General features: G+C 42.8%; 1 protein-coding gene across 1 annotated transcript in view; it reads right to left on the bottom strand.

The window, feature by feature from the left end:
- Window positions 1–25,935, bottom strand: part of LOC139420438 (receptor-type tyrosine-protein phosphatase N2-like) — a 303,402-nt gene that overhangs the window by 252,211 nt on the left and 25,256 nt on the right. The window contains exon 2 of the mRNA XM_071170577.1: window positions 502–552. Coding sequence (XP_071026678.1) covers window positions 502–552 — 51 coding nt within the window. The remainder of the gene's footprint in view (window positions 1–501; window positions 553–25,935) is intronic.

The raw sequence follows: 25,935 nt of genomic DNA, 5'->3' as shown, positions 1-25,935 counted from the left end.
TCCTTGAGTGGCCCAGCCAGAGCCTGGACTTGAACCCGATCTAACATTTCTGGAGAGACCTGAAAAAAGCGGTGCAGCGACGCTCCCCATCCAACCTGACAGAGCTTTAGAGGATCTACAGAGATGAATGAGAGAACTTCCCAAATACCGGTGTGTCAAGCTTGTAGCATCATACCCAAGAAGACTCGAGGCTGTAATCGCTGCCAAGGGTGCTTCAACAAAGTACTGAGTAAAGGATCTGAATACTTATGTGATAGTTCAGTTGTTGTTTAATTTATAGATTTGAAAACATTTCTAAAAACCTGTTTTTTTGCCATGTGGGCCCTGGTCAAAATTAGTGCAATATAAAGGGAATAGGGTGCCATTTAAGTGTTTTAGAATAGTGTGTGTGAGTCAATCGATTTGATACCATCACTGAAGGGCTACTGTATAATGAGGGTGGTGGGCAATTGGTTGATAGTCACTTTTTAGATGTGAATCCTATGAAGCTGGTTGGCTTACCGTTAGCGCAGAACTCGTAAGGTGTACAGAGCTCATCCTCAAACAGGCAACCTGAAACAGATAGAGAAATGAAAACTTAAAAAACACAATTTACAACACATCACAATCATACTCAAAGGGACAATACACCGGACGCTGAAGATGTGGACGTCGATGAAGGCAGCCCCCCCCCCCCCCCCGCACCTCTCTGATTCAGAGGGGTTGGGTTAAATGCGGAAGACACATTTCGGGTTGAATAGATCCAGTTGTGCAAATGACTAGGTATCCCCTTTCCCGTCCCTATGCTAATCTCTGTCATCTCTATTCAATCTAAATGTCCCCGTTAATAAGGGTCAAGGAGTGAGATAAAACGATAAAAAAGGCAACATTAACAACAACACTGATTGTACATCAGGGCTCTTCACATAACCACATTTGAGGAGTACAGAGGCACACAGCACTATCATGTGCCATTGGCTTTTAGCATGAGCTCTATGCCAGTGTGTACCAAGAGCACCAGCTGCCAGCCACGGCTCCACACTTTTCAGTCTTAAATTAACACACTGCTTAGTGTAAAGCCTTGTTTGCTTATTTCCCAGAGTGCCTTGCCTCTCAAGTGAATTCTAAAGTAACCACCCATGACTCTTATTTTTTTGTGACAGAGATGTGGTTGTTGCATTCATCCAGTTTCAGTCCTGATTTAATGTAGGCAGGCTGTACAGTAGGTGGCAGTGTTTGCACCTAGAAGTTGGATCTGCCAAATCCCGAAAAAAATTCTCAGTCCTGTAGCCTTCAAGCAAGATCATAGCGACTATGATTTAAATTAGTTTAAAATTCCACGCACAATTCATATGGCCATGGGATGGGAGAGAGAGAGAGAGGTCATGAGCAGATGAGCTCCCAAATTTTTCAGCATGTTTAAAAAAAATAATTGATAGATTTAGAGTTAGACAAACTTAGATTTTTTGGCAGGGACATATACTGGATGCTACCCTCTATAACATAACCTTCACTCCAAATCAAAACTCCAAAACTACAACCTGATTTTGTACGGAATTACCTGGACTGCTTCCTACACCCAATGATTATTATTCCCAAATTATACAGCAAATAGCAAACCAGCAGAGACCTGTAAACACCATCCCTCAAGTTTTTGCTCTTCTCAGCACACAGGCACTGTTGGGGCGAGTGACTCTGAACTTACAATGGCTAGCCCCAAGTTGTTATATATATAAATATATATAATATTTTTTATTGTGCATTTTGCTATTTGCCTCATGACTCCTGCATGTTTTGTTGGCTATGACATTTCTTTACCCAACCGTGGGACAGACTATGTTTGTTCTCACACTCGGGACTCTGACTCTCTATTGGTTACACAGACTTTTGGCCTCCCATCCCATTCTAACCACCTCTCGCTGGGTTTGTATTCATGTTACCTGAAGAAATTGCTGTACAATATGATCTTGTTGCCATCTGACATACATTCAGATGTCATAAATCAGCACTGCAGAGCTCTCCCTGTCCTATGCCATGCCTTGATTGTATTACTGTTGATGATGTCTGGAAATGTGCATGTACACCCTGGCCCGTGATGTTGCTAGCCCCAATTCTGACTTGTGTTCTGATATCTGCTTCACTGATTTTGGCTACCAAACAGCCTGGGTTTTCTGCACGTTAACACTAGAAGCTTATTACCTAAAATGGATCAATTGAAATTGTGGGTTCAACGCTCCAATCCAGATGTGTTAGTCATTACTAAGACGTGGTTAAGGAAGAGTGTTTTGAATACTGATGTTAACCTTTCTGGTTGAAACCTTTTTCGTAAAGGCAAATCTTCCAAAGGTGGGGGAGTGGCAAGGATCACCTTCAGTGCTCGTTTGTCTCCACCAAGTCTGTCCCCAAACAGTTTGATTTGCTGGTTTTAAGTATTAAACTTTCAAATAACTCTTTGTTGACTGTTGTTGGGTGCTATCGTCCTCCATCAGCACTGGCCTGTACCCTACCTGCCCTAATCGCTCTCCTGGCCCCTTACACCAAGTCTGAATTTGTCCTGCTAGGTGACCTAAACTGGGAAATGTTTAAACCACCTGACCAAGTCCTAAACCAATGGGACTCCCTAAATCTTTCTGAGATTATTACCAATCCCACAAGGTATTACTCCAAACACCCAGAAAAGGCTACTCTTCTTGATGTTATCCTCACAAATAATCCTGATAGGTATCAGTCTAGTGTTATCTGTAATGACCTTAGTGATCACTGTTTTACAGCCTGTGTTCGTAATGGCTGCTCAGTGAAATGACCTGTCCTGATTTGTCATAGATGCTTGCTGAAAAAACTTGAACTCCTTCACAAACTGGCCTCTGTAAAATGGTATACAATCAGCTTGATCCTGTTATATCTGCCACACCCTCTACTTCTCATCCTGTGTCTCCCTAACCTGCCGCCAGACCCCCAGTGCTCTCTCCCTCTCTCTGTGTGGGTGTATCTGATTGTGTGAGTGGAGACAGGTGTGCTGGAGTCATAGCAGATCCCCACCAGCTGCAAACTGTTCCATAATCAAGACCTCTACAAATACTCAGCCGTGCCACTTCCACACTGCCAGATCGCAGCCGCTGCTCATTCCGTCCGCTGACTCTGCTCCCTGTTGCCAGTACCTCGTCTCGTCAGTCCTTCTTCCCTGCCCAGGACTCCCGCTCCACTGCTTCCTTGGATTCCACTCCGGAACTGCTTACCCTGCCCCTGCTCCCCTTGCCCCAGCCGCAGCCTCAGTTCCTGGTTCCCTGCTACCTGCACAAGCTCCCCCTGGGCTGCAGCCCATCGCCCCCAGCTTTTCAATAAATACCTTGGTTACCTTATCCCTGTCTCCTCGTCTGAGTCTGCACTTGGGTTCACCAGCTCCACCACGCGTAACAGATCCCCTCTGTTGAACACGCTTGGACCTTATTTTTGATATTTTCAGTGGCATTGTTAACAAACACACCCCATCAAGAAAATGAGAATTAAAAACCGGTTCAGCCCCTGGTTTGACTGTGATCTTGCAGAGTTACTCCACCTCAAGAATTGCATTTGGCGAAAGGCTTGGCACAAGCATGCTCAGACTGACTGGCTCTCATTCAGGCAAATGAGAAATAAGTGCATTCAGGCTATCCACAAGGCCAAAGTTAGTTACTTTAAGGAGCAGTTCTCCAGACCCCAAGAGGATCTGGAAAACAGTTAAAGACCTGGATAATAAACCCTCCTCCTCACATCTGCCCATGTCCCTTAAAGTTGATGATGTGGTTGTTACTGACAATAAGCACATGGCTGAGCTCTTTAATAACCACTTCATTAAGTCAGGATTTCTATATGACTCAACCATGCCTTCTTGCCCGTCCAACATTTCCTCATCTCCCACCCCTTCTAATGTGACTATCCCCGATGCTTCTCCCTCTTTTTCCTTTTTTCCCTGCTACAAAGTTTCTCCCTGCAGGGAGTCACTGCAGAGTCCGAGGTGCTAAAAGAGATCCTGAAACTTCACCCCAAAAAAACATCTGGGTCAGATGGTTTAGCCCCTTTTCTTCTTTAAGGTTGCTTTCCCTATTATCGCCAAGCCTGTCTCCAACCTTTTTAACCTGCCTCTACTTTCTGGGGAGGTTCCCATTGCTTGGAAGGCAGGCACGGTTTGTAATTTATTTAAAGTCGGAGATCAAGCTGATCCTAAGTTATAGGCCCATTTCTATTTTGCCCTGTTTATCAATAGTGTTGCAAAAAATTGTCAATAATAAACTGACTGGCTTTCTTGATGTCTATAGTATTCTCTCTGGTATGCCATCGGGTTTCTGCTCAGGTTATGGATGTGTCACTGCAACCTTCAAGGTCCTCAATGATGTCACCATTGCCCTTGATTCTAAACAATGTTGTGCTGTTGTTTTTGTTGACTTGGCCAAAGCTTTTGATACGGTAGACCATTCCATTCTTGTGGGCTGGCTAAGGAGTATTTGGGGTCTCTGAGGGGTCTTTGGCATGGTTTGCTAACTACATCTCTCAAAGAGTGCAGTGTTTAAAGTCAGAAAATCTGCTGTCTCAGCCACTGCCTGTTACCAAGGGAGTACCCCAAGGCTCAAGCCTAGGCCCGATGCTCTTGTCAATTTACATCAACACCATAGCTCAGGCAGTAAGAAGCTCTCTCATCCATTTATATGCAGATGATACAGTGTCATACTCAGCTGCCATCTCCCTCGATTTTGTGCTAAATGCTCTACAACAAAGCTTTCTTAGTGTCCAACAAGCTTTCTCTACCCGTAATATTGTTCTGAACACCTCCAAATCAAAGGTCATGTGGTTTGGGAAGTAGAATGCCCCTCTCCCCACAGTTAGGATTACTACCTCTGAGGGTTTAGAGCTTAAGGTCACCTCATACAAGTACTTGGGAGTGTATCTAGACAGTGCACGGTCCTTCTCTCAGAACATATCAAAGCTGCAGGCTAAGGTTAAATCTAGACATGGCTACCTCTATCGTAATTGTTCCTTTTTCACCCAGCTGCCAAACTAACCCTGATTCAGATGACCATCCTACCCATGCTAGATTACGGAGACATCATTTATAGATCGGCAGGTAAGGGGGCTCTCGAGCAGCTAGATGTTCTTTACCATTCGGGCCATCAGATTTGCCACCAATTCGCCTTATAGGACACATCGCTTCACTCTACACTCCTCTGTAAACTAGTCATCCTGTCGCAAGATCGACTGGTTGATGCTTATTTATAAAAACATTTTAGGCCTCACTCCCCTCTATCTGAGATATCTACTGCAGCCCTCATCCTCCACATACAACACCCTTTCTGCCAGTCACATTCTGTTAAAGGTCCCCAAAGCACACACATCCCTGGGTTGCTCGTCTTTTCAGTTCGCTGCAGCTAGCGACTGGAACGAGCTGCAGCAAACACTCAAACTGGACAGTTTCAGCTCAATCTCTTCATTCAAAGACTCAATCATGGACGCTCTTAATGACAGTTGTGGCTGCTTTGCGTGATGTATTGTTGTCTCTACCTTCTTGCCCTTTGCTGTTGTCTGTGCCCAATAATGTTTATACCATGCGTTGTGCCGCTACCTTGTTGTGTTGCTACCATGTTGTCATGTTGTGTTGCTACCTGCCTTGCTATGTTGTTGTCTTAGGTCTCTCTTTATGTAGTGTTGTGTTGTCTCTCTTGTTGTGATGTGTGTTTTGTCCTATGTATATGTTTTTTAAAATCCCAAACCCCTGTCCCTGCAGGAGGCCTTTTGCTTTTTGGTAGGCTGTCATTGTACATAAGAAATTGTTGTTAACTGACTTGCCTAGTTAAATAAAGGTTAAATAAATAAATAAAATACAAATCATGTTGAGAGCCTAGTTTTACCCTCACAGTGGCCTCAATCTCCTGGTTTAAAGGCATTCAGACAGAATTGGGATTTCAAACACTAGATATTTTTATTCACCTGCAACCTGCATCCAGAACGACTGCCGGGTTGGGCAGATTAAGATACAAGATTGCCTAAACCATCTAAACTGGAACAACCATTTCAGTTACGGGAACAATAATTCCAAGAAACAAATATGTAGTTTATATTTAAGTAGCATAAAATTGAGTAATTAATCAATTTACATGCAATAACAGATATTGAAACAAACGATTCAAAAAGCACGCTGGGAAATATGGTAATGATGGGAGTGGTTTTGGTTTAACACTCGTTATTAACATCAACACTGGAGTATTTTACACCAATGAGTTGATAAAATTTACAGAGTAAATTCAACACCTGAATCAACACTAGAAATACTACACTTACAAATCAACACTAGGTAACACTTGCCAATTTGCTGTGTGTGTAACTGTGGTCTGCTCAGGGATTCTGCTTATGTGATGTGGGACAATGCCATGGTAGACGTCATCAGAATGATCTTTAATAATCTCTCTCGCTCGCTATCTTGCTAGCTAACATTAGCATTGTTAGCTAATTTTGACAAACTTTTCTAGCTAATGACAACATTGTCATCTGTCTACAGTAGGAATTTGACAACTTGATAATGATGGCAAAGTTGTTTCCAACTAAATATTTGCCTACTTTAGCAATGTCACCCTATATCAAGGACACTGTAGTGTAAACAGTCATTAGCCTCCGTCCAGAATGATCTCCCCCTAGGAAACAGGTGCATGGCAGAATGGACTGAGTAGGAGGAGAAGCCTTGGACAGAATACTTTCAGGCTAGGGTCCTTTTTTCTCAATTTCCACCTGACTGACGTGCCCAAAGGAAACTGCCTGTTGCTCAGGCCCTGAAGCCAGAATATGCATATAATTGGTACCATTAGAAAGAAAACACTGACGTTTGTAGAAATGTTAAAATAATGTAGAAGACTATAACACAATCGATACGGTAGAAGAAAATCCAAAGAAAAACAACCCAATTTTTTTTTTTGAGAGCCAATGCTCTTACAATGGAAAGTATAGGGAAATAATTAAATCTAGCTCCCAGTATGCAATTCCTATGGCTTCCACAGGGTTTCAGCAACTCTGTGTTCAAGGTTTCAGGCTTGTTTCTTCCAAAACGAGTAAGAATGAGTTTTAGTATTGGGACACACTATTGGCAATTCGTGTATGCGCACGCGATGAAGACAAGACACCCTGATAATATTGTTTTCCTACTGAGCATACTTCTTTCCGAATGAAATATTATAGTTTGATTAGGTTTTTGCGTGTCTGAAGAGTCAATAGAAACATTTTGACTTGTTTTAACAAAGTTTAGCGGTAGATTTGTGGATTCCTTTCTCTGCATGTTGAACTAGTGAATTACTCAAATCGATGGCGCCAACTAAACAGACTTTGGGGATATAACAAAGGATTTTTTAACACTAAATGTTATAGCTGGGACCCTTTGAATGACAAATCAGAGCAAGATGTTCAAAAATAAGTGAATATTTAATCGCTTTTTGTGAATTTATGAAACCTGTGGAAAAATATTTAGCCATTATATCACTGTAATGGCTAATGTAAATCGGACAGTGCAGTGAGATTAACAAGAATTTAAGCCTTCAACTGATATAAGACACTTGTATGTACCTACATGTTTAATAATATCCATCATTTTTCTGATTATTTATTTGAATTGCGCCTAGCCTTAAGTTAAGAAAACGAATGGGAGTCATCTATATCTACATATATATATTTAGAGAGAGCTTTTTTACATTTATTTCAGGTACATCATTAAAAATGTAATGTTCTCTTGGCCAAATGTGATTAGAGTCACACAATGCACTAATAGCTATTTAATAGTCAGTGCCATTCCACAAAGGGACATAATCACAAAGCCATTTTGTAGCTCTGCTTTCAGGGACAAACACACACACACATACAGTTTTTCTCTTTCACACCAAATGACTCCAGCTGTTCAGCAGTGGCGGTCGGTGTTGTTTAAGATGGAGGATGAGTTTTAAATTTTTTATATACATGGCCTTATTTTTATTACAGCATTTTGGATGACTGTCATTCCTATTCCACTCACCCAGTTCAATGTAACAGCGATAGGTTTAGGATACTACATGATACTCTAATGTTCCCTATACCCGTCATGAGGTTGCTACAACCTAGCCTATGAATGAAAGTTTACAACGTAGGTGCACACGTCGAGAGAATTTTGAGGTGACAAATGGACACATGGACAGACAGTGACACATTCAACACCGCCTTGCACACTCTTGCCTGCATCTAGCTGATATACAGTAGGGTGTAATCATTAGTCCAACAGTTGCAAACAAGAGTTTCTATTGGACAAATTAAGGTAGGTTTTTCCCTGTTTCCTTCTGTTTTCTTTCGTTTAAGAAATGTTGTTGATTTATTATTATAATTGTTTTTACCCCCTTTTTTCCCTCCCAATTTAGTGGTATCCAATTGGTAGTTACAGTCTTGTCTCATCGCTGCAACTCCCATACAAACTCCGAAAAACAACCCAACCAAGCTGCCCTGCTTCTTGACACAATGCCCACTTAACCCGGAAGCCAGCCACACCAATGTATTGGAGGAAACACCGTACACCTGGCGACCGTGTCAGCGTGCACTGCGCCCGGCCTGCCACTGGAGTCGCCAGTGCTTCATGGGACAAGGACATCCCTGCCGGCCAAACCCTCCCCTAACCTGGACGATGCTGGGCCAATTGTGTGCCGCCCCATGAGTCTCCCGGTCACGGCCAAGTGCGACAGAGCCTGGACTCAAACCCACAATCTTTAGTGGCACAGCTAGCACTGCGATGCAGTGCCTTAGACCACTGCGCCACTCGGGAGGCAACTGAATGAATACACTTCCATAGTAGCCACATTATATTTCTTCTCACATCTATGCGCTCTCCTCCACTCACCTTTTCCCTTTGCTTGTAGACTCCAATGCACAACACATCAGCTGTATGTGACCAGGCAAAAAAAAACTTTCCAAGCCAAACCATATGATAACCGCTTCACACAGCCTACATCATTGTCACCATATTAGCTAAAGTAACATCATAGTCAGCATAGCTAATAGAAATAAGGCGTTAGTAAACCTACTGCAATCACGCAGTAATGTTACACTCTACAGTCAGTAAGCAGTTTAGCACTTACACCCGCGGGCCCCGTGGCAATAAAATAGTCAAACCAAAAGCTTACCTTGACTTGGAAGAGTTCCAGTGTTGTGTTCAATACTCATAGCCAGCTAGCTAACATAGCAATCCTCAGTTTGAGCAGGGTGTTTGAGTAGGCTAAACTAGCTAGCTGCATTTGCTTGCTAAGTAACTGAAAATGAAAAAAATGTAATCTCTCTCTCTCTCTCTAGCTTCTCCTTCATTTGAGAAGAAATTAACTTGTTTAAAACTGTTCAACTATTGTCTTTCTCTCTCTCTTTGACTCAACTACTCACTACATTTTATGCACTGCAGTGCTAGCTTATGCTTTTAGCACTAGATTAATTCTCAGATCATTTGAATGGGTGGACAACATGTCAGTTCATGTCTTCCAGAAGTTGTCATAATTACTGTGTAAGTCTATGGAAGGGGCTGAGAACCAAGATCCTCCTAGGTTTGAAATCAATGTACCCATAGGAGGACAGAAGCTAGCTGTCCATTGTGCTACCCTACAGAGTGCTGTTGAGAATACTGTAGACCTTAATTGCAAAAAGTGGGTTTTCCATCAATTATTTGCTGCAGTGAATATATTTAGTATAGTGTTATCGAAAAAGGATAACTTTTTAAATGTTTTCAAATGGTTATTGCTATGAAATTCACTTAGGAGGATGGTCCTCCCCTTCCTCCTCTGAGGAGCCTCCTCCACTGCTGTCCAGATATATAAAAGCCTGAGGAAAGACTGTCACTCAACTGTCAAGTGCCTGGAAAATTGCACCCAAGGCTTCCCTTAGCCACTCCATACTCAATCTTCCACATCTCAACTCTTCGCAATGTTGCAAACCCTTCAGACTGAACCAACTTCACAAAGCATCTCAGAGTAGGAGCGCTGACTTAGGATCAAGTCCCCCCTGTATGTAAGCATTTTCAGTATGATCAAAAAGGCAAAACCGATCCTAGGAGAGCACTGAGAAGATTTGTGAAAACTGACCAATATCCCTGAGATGTGTCCGAAATGTAGCCTATGCATTTTGAACGCAACACGGACCATGTCAGTGCTTCAAGACCCTCAACAAACCATGCGATGTCCTCTTCATTATGTTCCTCACCGCTTGGCAATTACTGTCAGTGCCCTCAACTTTACCACCTAATCACTCCACCAACTACTTCATTCATCATGTTGTCTCTGAGGGCTTGTCAGCTCTCAATATTAATTAATGCCTTCAATTGAAGGAATTGTCCGCCGTGTGTGTCTGTGTGTGTGTGTGTGTGTGTGTGTGTGTGTGTGTGTGTGTGTGTGTCCAATAGTACTGAGTGAATGTGAGATGGGCAGGACGTCCAATTGATAACGCCATCGTCGCCACTTCTCACCTCCCGGAGGCGGCGGCAGCGATTATTAAAATGGACTTGTAATTCGGGGTAATGCAATCAGGGAAGATAATGTTGATTACCTCAGGACCCAAAAAATGCTAAATGTATCGTGTGGTTATCATCAGGTATCTGAGGAGAGAAAATCTTCAGAGAGAAACTCATATCTAAATTAAACATCCATATTACAACACATTACTATTTGTTATCTTGTAAAGGAGCACTAACTGATCAGAACTATCACAGATAGGGGTATATCAAACATGGAACACACACAACAACAAGGATTTGTACTTGCTTGGATAACACAGTCTAGTTTTATTTTTTTACTTTAGGAGTAGCATCAGCATTTAGGAGTAGCCTCAGCATTTAGGAGTAGCCTCAGCATTTAGGAGTAGCCTCAGCTATCCGGCTTCTGAAAGGTTCCAAGAATTGTGTGAGGGTTTGGATTGGGTGGATTTCTCAATCCCCTTCTCTGACCTTTGTATTGGGCAGTTTAATGGTGAGAAATGTCTCAGTCCCTGGAGCAAAAACGTTGTGCTATACAGGAGCACGAGTACAGGACATCAATCAGCTGCTCCCAAACATCGCATCAGGAAATTGAGTCTATCATAGTTCATGTGGGATTCAATGACATTATGAAAGACAGCTCAGAACAGCTAATGATGGATTTTAAAGATCTGATTGGGTCTCAGCTTGACACCAACAAACACCCAATAATATCTAGCCCTGTGCCCTCCCTAAATTGAATGTTTCAGCAGGCTTTTAGCCTTTTAGTTCTTGGATCCTTTCATAACATTATAAGGCTGCATAGTCATTTTAACCATATCTACATGTACATACTACCTCAATCAGCCTGATTAAGCAGTGTCTGTATGTAACCTCGCTACTTTTATAGCCTCGCTACTGTATATACAGTGCCTTGCGAAAGTATTCGGCCCCCTTGAACTTTGCGACCTTTTGCCACATTTCAGGCTTCAAACATAAAGATATAAAACTGTATTTTTTTGTGAAGAATCAACAACAAGTGGGACACAATCATGAAGTGGAACGACATTTATTGGATATTTCAAACTTTTTTAACAAATCAAAAACTGAAAAATTGGCCGTGCGGTGAGGATCTCTGAATGATCCAATGTTGACCTAAATGACTAATGATGATAAATACAATCCACCTGTGTGTAATCAAGTCTCCGTATAAATGCACCTGCACTGTGATAGTCTCAGAGGTCCGTTAAAAGCGCAGAGAGCATCATGAAGAACAAGGAACACACCAGGCAGGTCCGAGATACTGTTGTGAAGAAGTTTAAAGCCGGATTTGGATACAAAACGATTTCCCAAGCTTTAAACATCCCAAGGAGCACTGTGCAAGCGATAATATTGAAATGGAAGGAGTATCAGACCACTGCAAATCTACCAAGACCTGGCCGTCCCTCTAAACTTTCAGCTCATACAAGGAGAAGACTGATCAGAGATGCGGCCAAGAGGCCCATGATCACTCTGGATGAACTGCAGAGATCTACAGCTGAGGTGGGAGACTCTGTCCATAGGACAACAATCAGTCGTATATTGCACAAATCTGGCCTTTATGGAAGAGTGGCAAGAAGAAAGCCATTTCTTAAAGATATCCATAAAAAGTGTTGTTTAAAGTTTGCCACAAGCCACCTGGGAGACACACCAAACATGTGGAAGAAGGTGCTCTGGTCAGATGAAACCAAAATTGAACTTGTTGGCAACAATGCAAAACGTTATGTTTGGCGTAAAAGCAACACAGCTCATCACCCTGAACACACCATCCCCACTGTCAAATATGGTGGTGGCAGCATCATGGTTTGGGCCTGCTTTTCTTCAGCAGGGACAGGGAAGATGGTTAAAATTGATGGGAAGATGGATGGAGCCAAATACAGGACCATTCTGGAAGAAAACCTGATGGAGTCTGCAAAAGACCTGGGACTGGGACAGAGATTTGTCTTCCAACAAGACAATGATCCAAAACATAAAGCAAAATCTACAATGGAATGGTTCAAAAATAAACATATCCAGGTGTTAGAATGGCCAAGTCAAAGTCCAGACCTGAATCCAATCGAGAATCTGTGGAAAGAACTGAAAACTGCTGTTCACAAATGCTCTCCATCCAACCTCACTGAGCTTGAGCTGTTTTGCAAGGAGGAATGGGAAAAAATTCAGTCTCTCGATGTGCAAAACTGATAGAGACATACCCCAAGCGACTTACAGCTGTAATCGCAGCAAAAGGTGGCGCTACAAAATATTAACTTAAGGGGGCTGAATAATTTTGCACGCCCAATTTTTCAGTTTTGATTTGTTAAAAAAGTTTGAAATATCCAATAAATGTCGTTCCACTTCATGATTGTGTCCCACTTGTTGTTGATTCTTCACAAAAAATACAGTTTTATATCTTTATGTTTGAAGCCTGAAATGTGGCAAAAGGTCGCAAAGTTCAAGGGGGCCGAATACTTTCGCAAGGCACTGTAGCCTGTCTTTTTACTGTTGTTTTATTTCTTTACTTACCTATTGTTCACCTCACACCTTTTTTGCAATATGGTTAGAGCCTGTAAGTAAGCATTTCACTGTAAGGTCTACACCTGTTGTATTCGGTGCACGTGACAAATAAACTTTGATTTGATTTGAGACAATGAATCTAGCCCAGTTAAATGAATCCCTACCATTTTGTCGCTAAGTTGTCATAATGCTTCAGCAAATGTACATTATCCCATGGGCATTGGTAGACACAATGTAAGTAACCTAATTTATGTCCCTCTAAGTGCCCTGAATGCCTGTGATGATCCTACAGCTATTGTATGCAGTAATCATGTGTCTATGAACAAGACTTATACTGTTAGCACTGAGGCGGTGTGCCCTGGTAAGAAGTCCACTGTGTGCAGCTCACCCTGTACTAACATAAATAACGTGAGCATGTCTACTTCTGCTAAACCTCTCAGTAAAGCAATGAAAACAATCAAACACCCCAGCAAAGTGCTAAAGAAATAGCCAACGTTAACATATGTTGCTTAAGAAACAAAGTTCATGAAATCAATAATTTGCTAGAATTCATATTCTGACATTCTCCGAACGTCACTTATATAATACCTTTGATACAGTGGTAGCAACACATGGTTATAACATCTACAGAAAATACAGAAATGCCAATGGTGGAGGCGTTGCTGTTTATATTCAAAACCACATTCCTGTAAAGCTTATAGAGGATCTGATGTTAAATAATGTTGAGGTAATATGGCTACAGGTTTATCTGCCTAACCTAAAGCCCATTATTGTGGGAAGCTGCTATAGAACATGAAGTACTAACAGTCAGTATCGGGATAACATGTGTGAAATGCTTGATAGTGTATAGTATGTGATCAACAGACATTTTCTGTGTAATTTAAATATTGACTGGCTTCAAATTGTAACCAGGGCCTGCAACCTGGTTCAGGTTACCAGTCAACCTACCAGGGTAGTTACTAACAGCACAGGAATAAAATCTTCAACGTGTATTGATCACATCTTTACTAATGTTGCAGAAATTTGCTTTAAAGCAGTATCCAAATCCATCACAATATAGTGATCACAATATAGTAGCCATATGTAGGAAAACCAAAGTTCCAAAGGCTGAGCCTAATATGGTGTATAACAGGTCAGACAACAAGTTTTGTAGTGATTCCTATTTTGTTGATGTAAATAATATTTGTTGGTCTGTGGTGTGTAATGAGGAGCAACCAGATGCTGTACTTGACACATTTATGAAATTGCTTATTCCAGTTACTAATAAGCAATAACCCATTAAGACAATTACTCTAAAAACAGTTAAATCCCTCTGGACTGATGAGGAATGGAAACATTTTATGGTTGAGAGGTATAAGGCAAAAGGAATGTCAAATAAATATGTCTGCACAAACGATTGACAAACATACTGCAAATTGAGAAATCATGTGACTAAACTAAAATAAGAAGAAACTATACTGAGACAAAAAAAATATATTATATAAAGAATGACAGTAAAAAAAAGCATTGGAGCACCTTAAATTAATTTTTGGGCAAAAAGGCAAACTCAGCTCCGTCATTCATTGAATCAGATGGCTCATTCATCACAAAACCCAATGATATTGGCATTAATTATTTTGAATGGGCAAGATTAGCGAACTTAAATATGAAATGCCAGCAACCAAACATTGACACTACACGTCCAAGTATAACTGATCAAATTATGAAAGACAAGTATTGTAATTTTGAATTCTGTTAAAGTAAGTGCGGAAGAGGTGAAACAATTATTGTTGTCTATCAACAATGACAATGTCACGCCCTGACCATAGTTTACTTTGTATTTTCTATGTTTTGATTGGTCAGGGTGTGATCTGAGTGGGCATTCTATGTTTCATGTCTTGTTTGTCTATTTCTATGTTCAGCCTGATATGGTTCTCAGTCAGAGGCAGGTGTTCGTCATTGTCTCTGATTGGGAACCATATTTAGGTAGCCTGGGTTTCACTGTGTGTTGGTGGGTGATTGTTCCTGTCTATGTGTTTTCACCAGATAGGCTGTTTAGGTTTTCGTTACGTTCATCACGTTCTTTATTTTGGAGTGTTTGTATTGATTCGTGTTTTACGTTTGTTCATTAAAACATGGATCGCAATCTACACGCTGCATTTTGGTCCGATCCTTGTTCTACCTCTTCATCAGAAGAGGAGATAGAAGAAAGCCGTTACAGAATCACCCACCACCAACGGACCAAGCAGCGTGTCAACAGGCAGGAGCAGCGCGAGGAGAAGCGCAATAAGGATTTCTGGACATGGGAGGAAATCCTCGACGGGAGAGGACCCTGGGCTAAACCAGGGGAGTGTAGCCGCACTAAGGTGCAGCGGGAGAAGAAACAACAGGAACAGCCCAAGGAGGAGTACAGTATGGAGTATACTACTTGGGAGGAGATCGACAGGTGGGCGGCCGACCCAGGGAGAGTGCCGGAGCCCGCCTGGGATTCGCTGGAGCAGTGCGAGGAAGGTTACCGTAGAATGGAGGCGGTGAAAGCAGAGAGGCGCTGGTATGAGAAGGCAGCACGGCGACGCGGATGGAAGCCTGAGAGGCAGCCCCAAAAATTTCTTGGGGGGGGGGCTAACAGGGAGTATGGCTATGCCAGGTAGGAGACCTGAGCAGACTCCCTGTGCTTACCGGGGGGCTAGAGAGACCGGACAGGCACCGTGTTATGCAGTGGTGCGCACGGTGTCTCCAGTGCGGGTGCATAGCCCGGTGCGGTATATTCCAGCTCCGCGTGTCTGCCGGGCTAGATTGAGCGTCGAGCCTAATGCCATGAAGCCGGCTCTACGCAGCTGGTCCCCAGTGCGTCTCCTTGGGCCGGCTTACATGGCACCAGCCTTGCGCTCGGTGTCTCCGGTTCGCCTGCATAGCCCAGTGCGGGCTATTCCACCTCGCCGCACTGGCAGGGCGACCGTGAGCATTCAACCAGGTAAGGTTGGGCAGGCTCGGTGCTCAAGAGCTCCAGTGCGCCTGCACGGTCCGGTTTTTCCAGTACCACCTCCACACCCCAGCCCTCCGGTAGCAGCTCTCCGCACCAGGCTTCCTGTGCGTGTCCTTGGCCCAGTACCACCAGTGCCAGTACCACGCATCAGGCCTACAGTGCGCCTCGCCTGTCCAGCGCTGTCAGAGCTTTCCGCCTCTACAGCGCTGCCGGAGTCTCCCGCCTGTTCAGAACTGCCAGTTAGCATAGAGCTGCCAGTTAGCTTAGAGCTGCCAGTTAGCATAGAGCTGCCAGTTAGCAAGGAGCTGCCAGTCTGCAAGGAGCTGCCAGTCTGCAAGGAGCTGCCAGTCTGCAAGGAGCTGCCAGTCTGCATGGAGCTGCCAGTCTGCATGGAGCTGCCAGTCTGCAAGGAGCCGCCAGAGCTGCCTGTCTGCAGGATGCCGCCAGAGCTGCCAGTCTGCAAGGAGCCGCCAGAGCTGCCAGTCTGCAAGGAGCCGCCAGAGCCGCCAGTCAGCATGGAGCAGCCAGAGCCGCCAGTCAGCATGGAGCAGCCAGGGCCGCCAGTCAGCATGGAGCAGCCAGGGCCGCCAGTCAGCATGGAGCAGCCAGGGCCGCCAGTCAGCATGGAGCAGCCAGGGCCGCCAGTCAGCATGGAGCAGCCAGTCAGCATGGAGCAGCCAGTCAGCATGGAGCAGCCAGAGCAGCCAGTCAGCATGGAGCAGCCAGAGCAGTCAGTCATCATGGAGCAGCCAGTCAGCATGGAGCAGCCAGAGCTGCCAGTCGTCCAGACTCTTCCAGATCTGCCAGTCGTCCAGACTCTTCCAGATCTGCCAGTCGTCCAGACTCTTCCAGATCTGCCAGTCGTCCAGACTCTTCCAGATCTGCCAGTCGTCCAGACTCTTCCAGATCTGCCAGTCGACCAGACTCTTCCAGATCTGCCAGTCGACCAGACTCTTCCAGATCTGCCAGTCGACCAGACTCTTCCAGATCTGCCAGTCGACCAGACTCTTCCAGATCTGCCAGTCGTCCAGACTCTTCCAGATCTGCCAGTCGTCCAGACTCTTCCAGATCTGCCAGTCGACCAGACTCTTCCAGATCTGCCAGTCGACCAGATTCTCCCAGATCCGCCAGTCGACCAGATTCTCCCAGATCCGCCAGTCGACCAGATTCTCCCAGATCCGCCAGTCGACCAGATTCTCCCAGATCCGCCAGTCGACCAGATTCTCCCAGATCCGCCAGTCGACCAGATTCTCCCAGATCTGCTAGTCGACCAGGATCTGCTGAAACCGCCAGCCAGCCAGGTTCTGGTAGTTTCTACTACCTGCCTGGGCTTCCTCTCAGTGCTGAGCTTCTTCTCAGTGCTGAGCTTCCTCTCAGTGCTGAGCTACCCATCTGTCCCGAGTTACCTCTGTCCCGAGCTGTCCCTCTGTCCCATGTTATCATTGTGGTGGGTAACCTATTTAGGGACGTTTAGGAGGGGGATTAAAACTGTCATGGAGTGGGGTCCACGTCCAGCGCCAGAGCCGCCACCGCGGACAGATGCCCACCCAGACCCTCCCCTATAGGTTCAGGTTTTGCGGCCGGAGTCCGCACCTTGGGGGGGGGGTACTGTCACGCCCTGACCATAGTTTACTTTGTATTTTCTATGTTTTGATTGGTCAGGGTGTGATCTGAGTGGGCATTCTATGTTTCATGTCTTGTTTGTCTATTTCTATGTTCAGCCTGATATGGTTCTCAGTCAGAGGCAGGTGTTCGTCATTGTCTCTGATTGGGAACCATATTTAGGTAGCCTGGGTTTCACTGTGTGTTGGTGGGTGATTGTTCCTGTCTATGTGTTTTCACCAGATAGGCTGTTTAGGTTTTCGTTACGTTCATCACGTTCTTTATTTTGGAGTGTTTGTATTGATTCGTGTTTTACGTTTGTTCATTAAAACATGGATCGCAATCTACACGCTGCATTTTGGTCCGACTCTCCTTCTCATAAAGAAAATCGTTACAGACAAGCCACCAGGGTCTGACAACTTTGATGGAAAACAAGAGCGGACAATATTGCCACTCCTATTCAATCTAAGCCTACTAGAACGTGTGTGCCCTCAAGCCTGGAGGGAAGCAAAAGTAAATCCGCTATCCAAGAATTGTAAAGCCCCCTTTATTGGCTCAAATAGCTGACCAAATAGTCTGTTACCAACCCTTAGTAAACTTTTGAAAAAAAATGGTTTTGACCAGATACAATGCTACTTTACTGTAAACAAATGGACAACAGACTTTCAGCATGCTTATATGGAAGGACATTCAACAAGCATGGCACTTACACAAATGACTGATGATTGGCTGAGAGAAATCGAAAATATAAAGATTTGGCCTAAGGCACTGCATCGCAGTGCTTGAAGCGTTACTTCAAACCGGGTTCGATCCCAGGCTGTGTCACAACGGGCTGTGACCGGGAGTCCCATAGGGTAGTGCACAATTGGCCTAACGTCGTCCTGCAGTTAGCTGCAGTTAGTTTCAGAATGGGTGGCAAGGAATAAGGAAAAATAAACTAAAAGCATTGTATTTGGTACAAATCATTCACTAAACCCAAAACCTCAAATACATCTTGTAATAAATAATATGGAAATTGAGCAAGTTTGGTTAACCCTGGATTATAAACGGTCATGGTCAAAACATGTTGATACAACAGTAGCTAAAATGGGGAGAAGTCTGTCCATAATAAAGTGCGGCTCTGCCTTTTTAACAACACTATCAACAAGGCAGGTCCTACAGGCCCGAGTTTTGTTGCACCTGGACTACTGTTCAGTCGTGTGGTCAGGTACCACAAAGATGGACCTTGGAAAATGACAAAATGGCTCAGAACAGGGCAGCACGGCTGGCCCTTGGGTGTACACGGAGATCAAACATTATAATTTGCATGCATATCTCTCATGGTTCAAAGTGGAGGGGATATTGACTTCATCACTACTTGTTTTTGTGAGAAGTGTTGACATCCTGAATGCACAGAGGTGGCTGTTTAAACTACGAGCACACAGCTCGGACACTCATCCATACCCTACATGACATGCCACCAAAGGTCTCTTCACAATCCCCAAGGCAAGAACAGACTATGGGAGGTGCACAGTACTAAATAGACCCATGGCTACATGGAACTCTATTCCACATCAGGTAACTGATGCAAGCAGTAGATTACGATTTTTTTTAAACAGATAAGAGTGTAGAGTAAGGGGACAGTGACGAGACACACACACAGGCTTGAGGGCACACAAAATGTTTTTTGAAAAGTGTAATGTCATGTAATATTGTATGTAACTGCCTTAATGTTGCTGGACCCCAGGAAGAGTAGCTGCTGCCTTGGCAGTAGCTAATGGGGATCCTTAATAAATACAAATTCAAATTTAGGAATAGTCTCAGCATTTGGGAGTAGCCTCAACATTTAGGAGTATCAGCATTTAGGAGTAGTCTCAGCATTTAGGAGTGTGTACAGTGGTGTAAAGTACTTAAGTATAAATACTTGAAAGTACTACTTAAGTAGTGTCTGTACTTAACTATTTATGTTTTTAACAACTTTTACTTTAGTTCACTACATTCCTAAAGAAAATGATGTACTTTATTCTCCATACTTTTATCTTGACACCCAAAATGACTCGTTACATTTTGATTGCTTAGCAGGACAGGAAATTTGTGTAATTCACACACTTATCAAGAGAACATCCCTGGTCATCCATACTGCCTCTGATCTGGCGGACTCAATAAACACATGCTTTGTTTGTAAATGACTCCTGAGTGTTGGAGCGTGCCCGTAGTTATCCGTAAATAAAAATAAAAAATAAAATGGTGCCATCTGGTTTGCTTAATATAAGTAATTTGAAATGATTTATACTTTTTCTTTTGATACTTAAATATATTTTAGAAATAACATTTACTTTTGATATTTAAGTATATTTATAACCAAATACTTTTAGACTTTTACTCAAGTAAGATTTTACTGGGTGACTTTCACTTTTTCTTGAGACATTTTCTATTAAAGTACGACAATTGGCTACTTTTCCCACCACTTTATTTATTTATTTTTATTTCACCTTTATTTAACCAGGTAGGCTAGTTGAGAACAAGTTCTCATTTGCAACTGCGACCTGGCCAAGATAAAGCATAGCAGTGTGAACAGACAACACAGAGTTACACATGGAGTAAACAATTAACAAGTCAATAACACAGTAGAAAAAAAGGGGAGTCTATATACATTGTGTGCAAAAGGCATGAGGAGGTAGGCGAATAATTACAATTTTGCAGATTAGCACTGGAGTGATAAATGATCAGATGGTCATGTACAGGTAGAGATATTGGTGTGCAAAAGAGCAGAAAAGTAAATAAATAAAAACAGTATGGGGATGAGGTAGGTGAAAATGGGTGGCTATTTACCAAAAGACTATGTACAGCTGCAGCGATCGGTTAACTGCTCAGATAGCAGATGTTTGAAGTTGGAGAGGGAGGTAAAAGTCTCCAACTTCAGCGATTTTTGCAATTCGTTCCAGTCACAGGCAGCAGAGTACTGGAACGAAAGGTGGCCAAATGAGGTGTTGGCTTTAGGGATGATCAGTGAGATACACCTGCTGGAGCGCGTGCTACGGATGGGTGTTGCCATCGTGACCAGTGAACTGAGATAAGGCGGAGCTTTACCTAGCATGGACTTGTAGATGACCTGGAGCCAGTGGGTCTGGCGACGAATATGTAGCGAGGGCCAGCCGACTAGAGCATACAAGTCGCAGTGGTGGGTGGTATAAGGTGCTTTAGTGACAAAACGGATGGCACTGTGATAAACTGTATCCAGTTTGCTGAGTAGAGTGTTGGAAGCAATTTTGTAGATGACATCGCCAAAGTCGAGGATCGGTAGGATAGTCAGTTTTACTAGGGTAAGTTTGGCGGCGTGAGTGAAGGAGGCTTTGTTGCGGAATAGAAAGCCGACTCTTGATTTGATTTTCGATTGGAGATGTTTGATATGAGTCTGGAAGGAGAGTTTACAGTCTAGCCAGACACCACTGACTGTGTATGAGTCCTAACCAGGATTCTCAAGGTTCTCAATAGGCGGTTTCATCTCCATTCCCCCAGGCTTGACTAACCACCTGTTAACACAGCGACCACATCAAGACCAATCCATCAGGTTATCATTGTGCGGCCAAACCTATACCATAATGAGCATCCTCTTTGGGAGTCCTCCACTACACCAAATGGATACAGGTTCAAACCACATTGATTGTGTTGCTGTAGAATTTTATGAATGAGCAAACATTGAATGAGTCATTAATTTATACCGACTTCTCTCATTCACTTTTTCCAGGCTCTGACTTTGCTTGTGATAACCCAACACCAGACAGTACAGCAGTACATTATTATAACCTAATGCAACATTTATTTGCTGAACAGAATGTGCTTAACTGCAGGTAGGCTAAATGGAGCTGCAGCTGCTAAATATAGCTAGAGCCGGGTGACCTGATTTGCAGTGATATGTGGAGGATCAAGAAGAAGAGATCTGAACCAGACCGTGGTGTCCATATTAGGACAGCCTCAGTCTCAGCAGGACGTATTACAATCTGATTCCGAGGGTTTATGAGCTGTAGAATGTCATTTGAATCAATAATACATCTTCACATGGTTACTTATTAAGGCAGTATAATGACAGTCATAACATCCCCCAACTATGATTCCTCTACTAAATAAATCCCATAGAGCACTAACATGTTCACCAGCCAGATCTAAATGAATGGAAATAGCTCCGGAAGACACATCATGTATTGACTGAACACTTACAGGTGCTACTGCTCATGTGTTATTTAGAGAAACCGCCTATTAGCACACAGAGGGGTTTTCTTAAATCTATTATATTTCCTTTATGTAAAAACTGGTGCTCTAGATAAGACCTCACATCATGAGCGCCACAATCTCCGCAGCTGTTTGGCAAAGAAAGGTGCTCTCCCTAGATGCCCCCCTGCCTTGCTTCATCACCACCTGCTGTGGTGGTCCCTGCCAGCATGTTCTGTGTAAGGACACACAGGAAATGTGCAGGTGTTTAAGTCTCTGTGTTGAGGTAAAAAATGTTATATCTGTGTGTTGATTCTGGTGGGGTTAACACAAGTGGGATTGAACTTGACACCACTTGCAGTGAATGCATTAATTAAGTGTTATTTGAATCACAGTGGGATCAACGCTGTTTGGTGTTGTTGTTACTTCACTGTGTTGATTTAATTTCCTTTACCGCTCTCAAGAGTGAAAAACAACATGGGAGGGGCCTTATTATCATAATCCCCAGCATGATTTGTTGCAGATTGCTTTTTAGAATAGTTTGTTGTAATATATATGTTTCTGCATGCGCATTGATTTATCTTATAATACACAAATATTTGTTTAAATCGAAACTAATCCAATCCGTAAGTGGTTGGACATATTTCACACGTTCTTGAGATGGTTGTAGAAAATTCCAACAGTTGGCTATCCTAACTCTGGCTGGATTCCAATAGGCATTATATAACACTTTGCAAGCCAGCATAATGTGACTTGCTGATGTGGCATGCAAACACGGAGTTTCAGACCACTGTGTTACGTTAAAACGTTCAAAGTATGGTATAAAAAAATGATGTATCGTCATAAATAATGACATTTTATGATAAAATATTCACTTAGGAACTCAGTTGGTGAAATCTCCAGGACTCCTGGAGGACTCCTTCTTCGGTGAGGTTTAATGGTGGTTGGCATCCAATAAATGTTACATTACCACCACCAGCTGGACTGGAGTATAATTTCCTCATAGTTGCTTGGGAAAAAAGGAAATAACAAATACCCTACCATCTAACCCTACACTCATTAAAAACCCACGACCCTACTCCACTAAATCTATCTAGTCGTACCTCAGGCCAACAGCCTGAAAGGACGGGACACCACCACCCTGTAACTCAAATCTGGTACACCCAAATACTTCTCTACAGCTGTCACCACAACCTCAATTTTCTGCGGCTTATGTTCCATCCCTGCAGTACAGTTGATCACCATCGCTATAAACGCTAAAAATCCAATCTCACTGAAGCATAGATCCCCTGTTTGGTCTATCCCTCTGTACTGGTACAGATGTACTACTCACCCAACTTCTCTCAGAATTCCTCCCACTTGACCCATCCTCCTCTAGTTTCTTCACTGCCTCAGCATGCAACAACTTCTGCACTACTCTAACCCTGGTAACCTCAACCTGCCTCTCTCTCACCGGACATTTCTGATCCCCAGCCCCATGGGCACCACTACAATTAACACATACCGCTTCTTTCCCCCATGCTACACATAACTTTGTCTCATGCCCTTCTGAACCTCCCTCCTACACACTGCTGCCACATGCCCATAAGCTTGACACCTGTAACAACATAATGTATTCGGTACAAAAGTTTGCGCGGGATAACTGATATATCCTAGCATCACCTTGTCGGGCAAAGACTCAACATCAAACTTAAAAGAACAGACAATGACTTATTTTTCTCCACTCATGCCATGCTGTCTGCATCGCATCAAATGACGAGCATCACAAATAGCAGGAATCTTCCGCCTCAGTTGGTCCCCTTTCACATTTACCACTTCCCCAGTAAAAACTCCTTTCAATGACACCCTTTTCTTGAGAGCAAAACAACTCACATTGCTTGTCCACTTCAACAATTCCACAGCCCCTAACTCCATTGTCACCCACCCTGAAACCACAAATGGATCAGCCAAAAGGCAAGGGTCCACTTTTTCCAAAATGTCTCTCCTACCTTTACAGACTCTTCTTTATCCTGACCCTCGGGCTCTGAGAACTTCACCACACCTACAATACTCATTCACTTCTATTTCTCCTCCTGTCTTTGATCCGGTGTACATCTCACTCTGCTTACATTTTCTACCATTCTTCTTCATCAAACCATCCACCTTTTTTCATACATTTTTAACAAATTCAAGCTCACCCTCGCTCTGCCTCTCTTTTTCCCTCTATAATCCAAGTAGAATTCTCCTGACATTCATCTTGTTCTGGCACTCTCTAGGGCCACCATTCCCCACATGTTCATAATCACAATAATCATCTGAAAATGAATGCAACACTCATATCTCTGTCACTAGCAAACACAGTGGTACTGGTACCTCTAAAATCCACTCCAAAGGCACCCTGGGAAATAAATATGCAAATAAGGCCTTACATCCTACAGTGTTAAAACAGTTTCCCAAAACGTGTTACTGTAAAACCACAGATGTTAATTCCCTAACACTGAGAAAGTGTTACAGCATCAGTTCTAATAAAGTGTTCATTTAATTCAGAATGTGCAACACCCATGGTGTTAGGGACCCAACACTTTTGGGGTGTTAGTTTATCAACATTTTGAAATGTGACATGGTCACATATAATTTCTTAGAAAGTGTGAAATTGAACACTGTGGTTGTTAAAATTCAGATCTCAAATTTGTTGTGTAGGGTTGCAAAATTCTTGTAACTTTCCCAAAATTCCCTGGTTTTCCAGAAATCCTGCATGGAAGTTTCCTGGAAAATGAAGCAGACTGAAATCCTCCAACCGGGATGTTTGGAAAATCTGGGAATTTTGGGGAAAGTCACTGGAATTTTGCAACCATACTTGCAGGCCTGATGTGGCCTGAGGTATAAACTGGGATAAAATTATGCACTTATAACTAAAGGTACAAAAGATGACTTTACAGGGTACAGCTACAGTGACAAGTGTTTGTACCCATTTAGGAACAAATCCAAACCTTTTTTTCAGAGTGTAATACAACCAGGCTTGCAAGATGATATGTAATTCCTATTGGAATCCAGTCAGTGTGAGCATGTCCAACGTTTAGAATTTTTAATCACCTTTATTCAGAACGATTGCCAGGGTTGGGAAGACTATGCTATGAGACTACCTAAAGCATCTCAACTGGAACATCCATTTCAGAAATGGGTGCAATAAATCCAACTAATACAATGGATTCGTTCACAACATTTAGTAATTTATATTTGAGTAGTTTAAGATTAAGTAATGAATCAATCAATCAATGTACATGCACAAACATAGATATTGAAACAAACAATTCAAAAAATCTACCTGCAATAGAGCATGCTGGTTTTGGTTCAAAGTGATGCATATGAGTCTCATTTATTAGAGTGAAACTACAACCTCAAAATAAGGCCTTATGAAATATGTATGGTATTGTGTTAAATAGTGATGGTGGAAAAAAATCGATACAGTTACACATCGGGATATTATTTTTTACAATATATCGTACAGTAACGTTTTGACAATATTGCAATAGTATTTTTGATACAGTTGGCTATACCTGCACCAAAACGCCAGTATTTTTCCTTTCTACATTGTTCTCCATCTTCTTTTTAAATAGGGAGCCAATTACTTTCTGGCACTTTCATTTCCATGACTGATCAAAACTCGTTTTCTCATGGCTCTCTCTTCTCCCTCTTCAGCAAACATATCGTGAGCAATACATTTGGAATATAGAATCGTGATAAAACTCACAGTATCGAATTACAATACATATAGAATCGTGAAAATCGCACCTAAGTATCGTGATAATATTGTATTGTGAGGAGATTCCCAACCATAGTGTTAAATCTTTACATTTTTTTATGATGACAGATTCACTTCGTGAAGTCGGACTGGAAATGGATGAATGGCAACAACCAAGTCTCCGTCAGAAACAAATACAGTCATGGGTGGTAAATCCTCTACAATTGGGAAAGGGGAATACTGAAAACTAGCTGTTTTTGGAAGAGAGGTTTGGAACTCCTTCTTATTGGTGTATTAAAATAAACAATAGACTAGGCATCCCGCTAGCGGGACAACTTCTGGTGAAACTGGAGGGCACGCAATTCAAATGAATAATCATAAGAATTATGGATTTTAAAATTTAGGAACATACAAGTGTCTAATATCGGTTAAAAGCTTAAATTCTTGTTACTCTAGCTGCACTGTCCGATTTACAATAGGCTTTACAGC

The sequence above is a fragment of the Oncorhynchus clarkii genome, chromosome 11, assembly GCF_045791955.1.
Source record: "Oncorhynchus clarkii lewisi isolate Uvic-CL-2024 chromosome 11, UVic_Ocla_1.0, whole genome shotgun sequence".
NCBI lineage: Eukaryota > Metazoa > Chordata > Actinopteri > Salmoniformes > Salmonidae > Oncorhynchus > Oncorhynchus clarkii.
The sequence above is the reverse complement of the archived record's forward strand: the minus strand, read 5'-3'. Positions and strand labels throughout refer to the sequence as shown.